This window comes from Calidris pugnax, unplaced genomic scaffold (genome assembly GCF_001431845.1).
Source record: "Calidris pugnax isolate Ruff unplaced genomic scaffold, ASM143184v1 scaffold244, whole genome shotgun sequence".
NCBI lineage: Eukaryota > Metazoa > Chordata > Aves > Charadriiformes > Scolopacidae > Calidris > Calidris pugnax.
Window position 1 is genome coordinate 197,753 of NW_015091141.1, and position 10,773 is coordinate 208,525.

Consider the following 10,773-nt stretch of genomic DNA (forward strand, 5'->3'; position numbering starts at 1 on the left):
CCCCCCCCCCCCCCGAACGCCAAGAAAAACTGTGCAGGCTGTATGTTTTTGTTTGAGCTTAGACAAAAAACCTTGGCTTTCATCTGTCTCTAAGGTGTTTTATACTTTAAATTGGAGAAACTTACAGGTGTTTTGAACTGAACTGTGCTCGAACTGAATTAACTACTTTGGCTGTTTAAAAATTAGCGTTCTTGGGGTTTGGTTTGGATGTTTTTTGCCCCTGTATCAAGCCAAGACAAACTCGCAGAATGTTGCCTCGTGCATTTCTCACACAAACGGCCTGAATCTGCCTTTATCTTTCCGTGTGTTGATCTGATGATATCTTCTAGACTAAATAAAATTCTTCTGTGACAGAAATAGGAGGGGCCTTTTCATGTAGAGCCATGGTGTTAGAAAGAGAAGTTTTCATTCCTCAGAAGGAAAGACAGCATTTGTTTTGCTGAGTGTAAACAAGGCAAAAAGCTTGGAATTTGGACCTATCAATGGTTCTGGTCTCACCAGACCTTCTCTGGTACCTTCTGTGTATTGGAATCCATCTGGAAAAAGGTTTTAAATCCACAGAGGAGCTGACTAAGAAATGTTCGTGTGCTTTGAGATTAAGGTTAATCCAAGAGTGGCAGATCCCATCTAGCAGAAGCGGAGAGTAGCTCTTATTTTTCTGCTTGTATTCCTGTTTAGGAAGTGACTAGCTTCCCTGGGGCTGCTCCCCAGCTTGCTAGCACTGGGGGTTTGGTGGGGGCGTAGCGCTTATCAAATATAATTTCTGCATTATCAGTCAGCAGCAGCATATCCTGTGGGTGTCCAGCCCTTATTCTGTAATTAATGGTTAAAAAAAAAAAAAATCCTGCCTGATGAAGAGCTAGCTCAAGAGGTCCTCCTCCTCATGTGCCTGCATGTCTCCTTTTGGTACCACCTTCTCCGTGGTGACATCTGCCCATCTGAGCCTCAAGTGGCATATCTGCTGCTGTCCCTGAATGCTGGCAGACCCCAACCCCTTGTCCTGATCTGGAGGGACCTGGAGCTGCTGGTATGCACAGGGACTTCTCCTGCCAAAAACCTCCCTTGCTGTCAGGAATGGTGGTGGTGTTCTCCCTTTCCCTCTGGTGCCCACAGGCAGAATAACAGCTCGGTTTTCAGCTGTCTGCTGCCTGTTGTCAGTGGAATTGTGCCCAAGATACTTAGACACCGGGGGATTTAAGTGCCCAGGTCTCGGAGTGGTTAATGAGATGAGTGCCAGAGCTCCTGGTTGGTTTTTGGGTTTGTTTTTGTTTTTTAAAGCTCCTGCTGGAGCAGTTCAGGGTTGAACGAAATATTTGTGTTCTAAGAGACAAGTGCAATGATCTGGCTGCGATACCTGACGTGCTGTCTGTGTCCTCGTGCCCTGATCACCGTGAGAATATCACTCACTTCCCTCAGGCAGCTAAAATGAGGGCTTCTGTGCTCTTCCAGTAAATCATAAGTAACCTGATGTGAAGAAGTAACTGCACATCTCCTTTCTGGCTATGCCGAGGGCTTCTGTGCTCCTCCAGTAAATCATAAGTAACTGCACATCTCCTTTCTGGCTATGCCAAGTCTCCTCTGACCACTTTTTTTTCTTTTTTCCCCCTTCAGCTGACAAATTGGACGCTGACTACATTGAGCGGTACCTGGGCCAGCTGACCCCCATGCAAGAGAGTTGCTTGATCCGCCTTCGCCAGTGGCTTCAAGAAACGCACAAAGGCAAGGTGGGTTGGTGAGGCAAGAGCAAAAAAAACTCAGGGTCATGGACAATTTGTGTGTGGAGACTGTTTTGGCACTGAGAATAGTCTGTGTGACCCTGCAGCAGCATCCAGCAGTGTCACAGGCTGCACCAGCGTTGCCCAGTTCAGCCCTGTCAGTATGGAAAAGGCCACTCAGTGGTCCCCAAGCATCATGCGTTGGGCTTTGTACTTAGAGTAGGTTGTTGCCTGAGGCTTGGTGGCCCAGATGGGCCTGTCTGGCCGGGTTGTGTCTCCCAGGAGCTGTGGGATGGGGTGAGAGAAGCGGTTGGCCACACTGGTGGCATGTCCCTGTCCCTGGGCAGATGCTGCTCGGCAGAGGGGTGGTGGGTAGGATGTGCGTTACATCGGACGGGCTGTGTCAGCCTGTTGGCTGAATTCTTTTGAGGAGAATTAATTCCCTTCTTGTTTTAATCTCCTTTATCAAAATGTACTCTTTCCAAACCATACAGGATTTGGGAAGTAGAGACACTCTCACAGTATGGAGAGAGGTACATTGTGAAAGCCACCAAAATAGAGGAGCTGAGGGCACTAGACTGGGGCAAGTACAGCTGGAGTTGGCCAGTTAGTATAGAAGGAATCATTTTTTCCCTGAAAACCCACATGGGTACTGTGGGCTAGATGTGTCTCTGCCTTGCTTGGGCTCCTCCTGGTTGAAGGGGAGTCTCTATCAGGGCGAGGGGGCAAGTGGTGTGTAGCTGAGAAAATAAAGACCAGGGGCAGCTCAAATGCCTCTAGAGGTGATCTAACTCCAGCTATCCTGATGGAGAGAGGTTGGGTGGGATGGAAGGACCAAGGATGTCAACACAGTAATTGGGTGGGCTGGGTAGATGAAGAGGGGAAAACAGGAGAGAGATGGTTGGGGCAAGTGAGAACAGCGTATGGCTAGATGAGGGTTCAGCAGTAAGAGCTTCCTGACTTAGCAGCTGACTGCACAGTACAGGATGGGTTAGGAGGTACTCTGTGTTCAGGGGCTTTACAAGACTTTAAAATTTTTTTTATTTTTTTTTTCTTTTACCTGGATTTTCCTAAAGAGGCTACTGTTTGCAAGGAGCTTTGTCAGTGTGCATGTCTTGCTGTGTCTCTCTCTGAGCTGAGAGACAGCACGTCCCATCTAAGGAGTTTAAACATTTTTAAACCCCTGTTTTTTCTTGGAAAAACTGATGTGTATCACCCACGTAGAAGTAAAATGTAACAAAGATTTAGTGCTATGGTTCTGTTGTTACTGAACTCAGGAAGAAGTCCCCTTCTGTGTGAGTGTCCACATTGGGTTCTTGTGGTACCTACGAATGTGGATGGAGAAACAGTTACCAGAAAACCACAGGCTGGAGAGAAGAACAGTCTGTGTTTGAGGTAGTTTGTGAGAGTGCCCCAGCAGCTGAGAAGCTCCAGAGACTGACAACGGTCTTGAATCTGCAAGAGCTGGTAAATTCAGAGCACCAAATCTGTCCAAGGCCACTGGTATGTGGTAGCTTCAACAGGCTGTATAACTTGGGCCATGTCCAAGAGCGAGCCAGCTGCTACAGGCAGGTAGAGGCTACAGGAACATAGATGGAACAAAGGACCCCTTGAAGGACTGTCTGAACACCTACCTGCATGCTGTTATGGTGTCACTGTGATGCACTGCCTCCCAGTAAACAGCCAGGACTGGTCTCCCAATTATCCAGGCAACCGTGAGGATGTGTGAATGAGCTGTGTGAGCAGTTACCTGCTATAGTAACAGAAAAACTGATAAAACGTGCTCTGCTAAATGTTCCTTGTGGTCCTTGTCTCCCCCAGATTAACCTCCTGTCAGGTAAAAGGGGGTTGACAAGAAGCAGACACAGAACGAAGGGGGCAGGGGTAAATTCCCAGGGGTAGTTATGATCTGGAATATAGGACATGAAGCTTTTCAGGACTACAGTGCTGTGTCCAGTAAAACGGTGTGGACTCCTGTGTGGCAGGAGATATCTCAACTATTGAGTGTCCAGCTGAAAATGAGCCCTAGGTTGAGAGTAAGGCAGTGAGCCTTATCCCTGTGTGATCTGCAACAGTCTCAATTTCAGGTGGAAGAAGCACATTTGCCTGGTTTGTGCCATGAGTGTTTTTTTTTTTCTTTTCCCCCCTCCTAGTCAGCTGGAGCTGCCTTGGACCCTCTGGGTAGGCTTTGTGAGCTCTGCTCCCTGCACGGTCTTGAGCAAGCAGGGAGGAAGGTGCTGGCTATTGAAACTTCATCCCTTGCTACTCACCTGTTTGCTTCTCTTCATTGCCTGCCAGAATAATACAAATTCAGGAACTTGTTTTACATGACTCTCCTATGAAGACAGGCTGAGAGAGTTGGGGGGGTTCAGCCTGGAGAAGAGAAGGCTCCGGGGAGACCTTGGAGCCCCTTCCAGTCCCTAAAGAAGGGGCTCCAGGAAAGCTGGGGAGGGACTCTGGATGAGGGAGGGGAGCCCTAGGAGGAGGGGGAAGGGTTGGACCCTGGAAGAGGGGAGATGGAGCTGAGCTGTGGGGAAGAACTTGTTTGGTGTGAGGGTGGTGAGAGCCTGGCCCAGGTTGGCCCGAGAAGCTGTGGCTGCCCCATCCCTGGAGGGGTTCAAGGGCAGGTTGGAGGGGGCTTGGAGCAACGTGGTGTGGTGGGAGGTGTCCCTGCCCAGGGCAGGGGGTGGCACTGGGTGGGCTTTGAGGTCCCTTCCAACCCAAACCATTCTGTGATTCTATGACTTGAGTTTTCCCTGAAGAGGCTCCTACCTTGCTGTGACAACCTGTTCTTTTAATTTGGAGCAGTGATGGCTTTATTCCACTGTCAAAAAATATTTGTAAATCTTCTCGGAAACTGTCCCTGCTTATCTTGGTCCTCTTCATACTATTTCACTCTCCGTCCTTCTTTCTCAGATTTATCATTGCTTTAATAAAAAACTTCCAATGGTGTTAAAATTGCAGATACTTAAAGCTTTGCACCGTGTAGTACAGTGCATGTAGTTTCACTAATAAATAGGAAAAAAAAAGGTTGAAATTAAAATTTCATTTTCTTGTACATGGCAGTTACTGCTTTGGTTGGATGAAGATTAGAGATTAATTCTACTGGGGAATAAGTCCCCTCAGAGCTTCCTGCCTTTGGTCCGAACAGAAATGCTGTCTTTGCCTCTTCCCTGAAGCTCCGTGCAGTGCATGTTTGAAGTCTGAAAAGTAGCAAAACATTTTAACAGCCATCCCCTCTCCTGGGTCTCATCATCCAGGGGCTGCTGTAGATGCTTGTGTGGTTTATCTGTTGTCTCCTGAACAACAGCTTCCTCTGAGCAGCAGAAATGCAAATATAAATAATCTAATAAAAATTCTGCCGTCTTTAATCTTGCTACAATGCAGACAATTTTGGTGGCATTTTTCTAAATAGATCTGAGATGCTGTTTGGGATTTCCTGTGACATACAAATGCAGTATTTGCACAGAGTTAGAATATGCTGAACAGCATTAATCCCCCATCTCCTCTTCAGGGGCTTCAACTCTTTCTTCACATGGAATCAATTCTTAATATCTCTTGCAGCTTCATCCCACCTTGTGAAACTGAGATTGCTCTCAGCCTGACTGGCTTTCTTCCCTGCTTTCTGTTTCCCTGAGCATGTCAGTGAGCAGACAAAAGAGCTTTGACTCCTGAACACGTGCTTTTTTCTGTCTGACAGCGGGGCTCAGATTGCCTGCATTGTGTGAGGCAGGGTGCGGATACTCTAGGGGAGGCTGTTCCTGCTCAACACATCTTGAATTTTTAATGGAAATTCAATGTAGCAAATGATGTCAAATGCTTTTGGGGAAACTGGGGTGAAGGGACTGAGGAATCAGCAGCCCGTGCAGCTGTACTCCACTTGTTTTGGCAACTGAGAGGCTTTGAGTCAAATCTGGCACATCTGTGGAATCTGTCAGGGTTATTGTTGATTCCTGCTGTGGCAATTTTTCTTTGATTTTCAGCTAAGGGGAACATAGGAGATTTGGAAGGAGGTTGGAATAAGCCATTTACAGGCTTGGTTTGGGAAGGCTTTTGTGCCTGTGGTGCTAGAATTAGTGACAGCAAGTGTTGGGATACTAGTTTTGGTTGATTTGTTTGTTTTGGTGAGATCTAGCATGATGTGACGGGGCAGCAGAAGAACTCAGAAGCTTTCCTGTTCCAACACCACCAGGGACATGTGGTCAACAGCAAGGCAGAAGGGCCTACACTGAGCTGAAACTGATGCTAGTGGGTTCAAAGACTGTGCAGTTGTGATCTCCCTCCAAATCACTTGGTTGATGTGTTACCTATGGATGCTTTCCGTCCTTTGCTAATTAGCCCTACATGGGGGAAGCCTCCAGCTCTCTTGCCTTCATTCAGTATTTTGTTTGTCCTTGTGGACAGCCAGCTGAGGGGATCTTCAGCCAGCCCCGGGTTTGCTGGGGATTCTGGCCATTGGATCAGTGAAAGGCTTCTCATGGGCTGGAGAAGGAATGTAGGTTTAATAAGGTTTGCTGGGAATTCTGGCCATTGGATCTCCATGGGCTGGAGAAGGAATGTAGGTTTAATATTTGTTATCTTTGTTTTAAGAGATTAAGAATTGTTGCATGCTCTGCAGGCTCTGTGGAGTGGTGGCACAGGTGGTACCAGTCCTGATGCTTGACTTTGTGTTCTCTCAGATCCCCAAAGATGAACATATCCTGCGGTTCCTGCGCGCTCGTGACTTCAACATCGACAAAGCCCGGGAAATGCTGTGCCAGTCGCTGTCGTGGCGGAAGCAGTACCAGGTGGATTACATCCTGCAGTCCTGGAGGCCCCCGGCCCTCCTGGATGAATACTACACTGGAGGGTGGCATTACCAAGACAAAGGTTAGAAGCTGCCCCTCACATAGATACGACACAGCAGTTTGCATTGTAGGACCTCAGAAGTATGGGATTTTTGGAGAAAGGTGTATTGACACTTTAAAAGTTACCAAAGCAGTTCAACGCCTGTAAGTGGCCACTCTGTTTTGCTGTAGTTTTGTTATTTTCTCTGCATGGATCAGGCAGACTAAAGTAAATCAGCATCTCTTTGATAGGATGGCCTTTGGGCATTATTTTTATCTTTTTCCGATATTTAATATGGCTTTTATAAAAGGTACTAGAGTGATAGCCTGGGAGACTGGAGTATTTCCCTCTTTAAACCCTTACGTTTGTTTTGAAGATGGGCGACCGCTCTACATCCTTCGTCTTGGCCAGATGGACACGAAGGGTTTGGTGAAAGCTCTGGGAGAGGAGTCACTGCTGCGACACGTAAGTCGTGCTTTCATTTCTCACCTGAGGAGCTCTGGGGGTGTCCAGAAGCCTTGTTATAGCGCAGCAGGAATCCACCTGCTGGAAACACAACCCCCATGTTTCATTGCTGGTGCCTCAACGATGGTTTAGTGACTCTGGCACAGCATCTGTGTCTTCCTGCAGAGACAGAAGTGAAGCTTTTGTAACGGTATAAATGGGCCAGAAGCATGTTTTCTTGGTATGAACAGGCCAAAAGATGTTTTCTGCTCATTTCCAGTTTAGCTGTAAGCTTTCCATGGCCCTTTCATGCAGCTCAGCTAATAATGTTGAATCTTGAGACTCTTATATTTCATCTTAGATTTTCAGCATCTGTACCTTGTACGGTCAGCACTACTTTTTAGTAGAGAAGCCTTTTTTGTTGTTGTTTTTTTTCAGATAGACTCTTATTCTTTGTTTGTCACGCTGCAAGTTCTCAGACTGGTAAACTTCTGGGTCCTGGAACTTTTGAATAAGATCCCTGGGCTGTCCTGGTTTCTCAGTCATACTCGGGCTGATCCTAATCTGTCTCTGATTTCAGGTCCTGTCAATTAATGAGGAAGGACAAAAGAGATGTGAGGAAAACACCAACGTCTTTGGCCGCCCTATCACGTTAGTAGAGTTAGTTTCCTTGTATCCTGAAGGAGTTTGAACTGACATGGTGAGGAGAACAGTGAAGGTTTTAGATGATGCCCTTAAGGTTAAACTGCAGACAGCACTGTGTCCTATTCCTGAGTTTGGGGTACCACATACAGTGGAATTAAATGCAGATAAATTCTACAGCTTCATATGAAAGCAAGTATCAGGCCTTCCTTGCTTTTTTTTCAGATGAATTTAATCTTGCTGTCCTGGTGATTTTAATCCAGATTCTTGAAATTCTCTTTTTTTTTTTGATACAGAAAGCTGTCTGCCAGTTTCCACTTTAATTTAAAATGTATCTTTGAATTATTTTTAGCAATAGGCCTGCATGCCTTCACCATCTCCCATACTGACAGCGTATGTTCTTGCCTTCAGGGCTGGGTGTCTGTTTTCCCTAAAAGCCCAGCTGGATTCAGGCTCTTTGCTGCCTGATCTACTTTTTATTTGAACTGCTGGTCTCCCTTTTTGCCTTGACTAGATCGACAGGCTGTGGTATTACTGAAATATTTTTTGTGGACTGTAAATAAAGTGAGCAGCCACCGTGCAATGAAGTTCTGACAGGTCTTTTTATTTTATTTTAGGTCCTGGACGTGTCTGGTGGACTTAGAAGGGCTAAATATGCGGCATCTCTGGCGGCCTGGAGTAAAGGCCCTGCTTCGGATAATTGAGGTCGTGGAGGACAACTACCCTGAGACTCTGGGGAGACTATTGATAGTGAGAGCACCCAGGGTCTTTCCTGTCCTTTGGACTCTGGTGGGTGAAATCATGGAGGATCATAAGCACTTATCTATGTAGAAATAGCTAAATCATCCGGTCAGTGGGAGTTCTGCTTATTTGAAGAGTTAGGGAGGGAAAAGCTTCCAGAAGCTGAGTGACTGAGCTGAAGAGGCTTCAGTAATTGCTGTGGAGTGAGCCATAGCGTGCCTGAAGCTTGCTTGATTCTAGTGGCCATCATTCACAAGGATGTTGGACCTAAACTGCAAGCCCTCACACAGCCAGGGGCAGCCCAGGCTTGGTGGGTTTTCATATTGATGGGAAAAGACAAATTATTTTTTTTAATCTCATGCTGGAGAACACTTTAGAGAAGAGTAATAAATACGGTGCTGCCTGGTGCCTACTGACTGCTCTGGCGATTAAGTATCCCGGAATGCTTTGGGGTTGGAAGGGACCTCTGGAAATCACCCAGTCCAACCCCCTGCCAGAGCAGGGTCACCCAGAGCAGGTCCCACAGGAACGTGTCCAGGTGGGATTTGAATGTCTCCAGAGAAGGAGACTCCACCACCTCTCTGGGCAGCCTCTTCCAGCCTCTGCCACCCTCACAGGAAAGAAGTTCCTCCTCGTGTTTAGGTGGAACTTCCCATGTTCAAGTTTGTGTCCATTTCCTCATGTCCTGTACTGGGCACCACTGAAAAAAGACCCACCCCATCCTCCTGACACCCACCCTTGAAGTATTTATAGGTGTTGATCAGATCCCCCCTCAGTCTTCTTCAGACTAAACAGACCCAAGTCCCTCAGCCTTTCCTCTTTAGAGAGATGTTCTCGTGAGGTTTCTATGTGGTGCAGTGGCTGAAAACTTATTTTAAATGGAGTAAATTAAAAGAAAATGTCGTGAGACAACGATATAGTACATTTTCAATTTGTTGCTCCTTTCTCTGGGGCTTCAGAGTTGTGAAGCTCTGTGTTCCTGCTGGTGGGGCCTTCCTGACTGGCACCTGAAGTGTCCATGTAAGATGGTATGAATGTTGTCTCTAACGTCACTCAGTGACAGTGGTGTCTGTTCTTTATTTCAGGTCAGTCCCTTTATCAACGAGAACACGAGGCAGAAGTTCCTCATTTACAGTGGGAATAACTACCAGGGCCCGGGGGGGCTGATAGACTACGTGGACAAGGATGTGATCCCAGACTTCCTGGGAGGAGACTGCATGGTGAGCTTTCCTGCCTGCTGGGCTGGTGGGTCCCCCATGTGCCATCTCTCTCCATTCCCACCTCACCACCCTGCCCTCCCACACCCTCTGAAAGATGGTTAAAGCCCTGGTGTGGCTGGGATGGGGCTGCTCCAAGCACAGTGGGGTTCATTCATGCCCAGGAGACCTCACCCTGAAGTGGTGACAGTGTCCTGAGAAAGGGTTAGAGGTCAGTTCTCTACACGGAGCTTAGAGAAATTGTTGTAATTAAAGTAAACTTAGCCCCACTGTGAAATCTTATGCCAGCTGAGGGTGTCATCCTGCGTGTCTGACACCAGGCGAGTGGTGGTGGTACAGATGGCTTGATACTTTACCAGTAGATGAGCGTGAACCCTCACGTTTGTTTCTCTGACCCTTGCAGTGCACTGTCCCGGAAGGTGGGCTTGTTCCCAAGGCCCTTTATCAAACAGAAGAAGAGTCGGAGAACTCGGATCACATCCGGTTGTGGACAGAAACCATCTATCATTCTGCCAGTGTCCTCAGAGGAGCTCCACACGAGGTACAGACCAGAACTGTGTGAGGCTGAAGGAGGCGCAGACCTGGCACTGGGGCTGTGTTCCTTTTGTGAAGGGTGTCTAGAACAGCAAAGGGCTCCTGAAGTGTGAGCAGCAACAGCAACGCTGCCTGTCTTGCAAAGGCTGACACCAGCTAGAAGTGTGGAAATAAAGAACTGCAGTTTCATAGAATCACAGAATCATAGAATTGCCCAGGCCAGAAGGGACCTCCAAAGGCCATCTAGTCCCACCCCCCCGCAGTCAGCAGGGACACCCCCAACTAGACCAGGTTGCCCAGGGCCTCGTCGAGCCTCCCCTTGAATATCTCCAGGGAAGGGGCCTCAACCACCTCCCTGGGCAACCTGTTCCAGTGCTCCACCACCCTCACAGTGAAGAACCCTCTCCTCATCTCCAGTCTAAATCTGTTCCCCTCCAGCTTGAAGCCATTGCCCCTCGTCCTGTCACTCCAGGCCTTTCTAAACAGGCTCTCCCCAGCCTTCCTGTAGGCTCCCTTCAGGTACTGGAAGGCTGCTATTAGGTCTCCCTGGAGCCTCCTCTTCTCCAGGCTGAACAACCCCAGCTCCCTCAGCCTGTCCTCGTAGCAGAGGTGCTCCATCCCCCTGATCATCCTTGTGGCCCTCCTCTGGACCC

The 10,773-nt window shown here is 47.8% G+C and overlaps 1 protein-coding gene across 1 annotated transcript in view; it reads left to right on the forward strand.

Annotated features, from left to right (window-relative positions):
- The window catches only part of SEC14L5 (SEC14-like lipid binding 5), a 59,584-nt gene that overhangs the window by 24,141 nt on the left and 24,670 nt on the right, over positions 1 to 10,773 (forward strand). Inside the window, exons 8-14 of the mRNA XM_014958866.1 lie at positions 1,612 to 1,724; positions 6,395 to 6,584; positions 6,919 to 7,007; positions 7,567 to 7,637; positions 8,246 to 8,417; positions 9,455 to 9,589; positions 9,990 to 10,127. Of these exons, the coding sequence (XP_014814352.1) occupies positions 1,612 to 1,724; positions 6,395 to 6,584; positions 6,919 to 7,007; positions 7,567 to 7,637; positions 8,246 to 8,417; positions 9,455 to 9,589; positions 9,990 to 10,127 (908 nt within the window). The remainder of the gene's footprint in view (positions 1 to 1,611; positions 1,725 to 6,394; positions 6,585 to 6,918; positions 7,008 to 7,566; positions 7,638 to 8,245; positions 8,418 to 9,454; positions 9,590 to 9,989; positions 10,128 to 10,773) is intronic.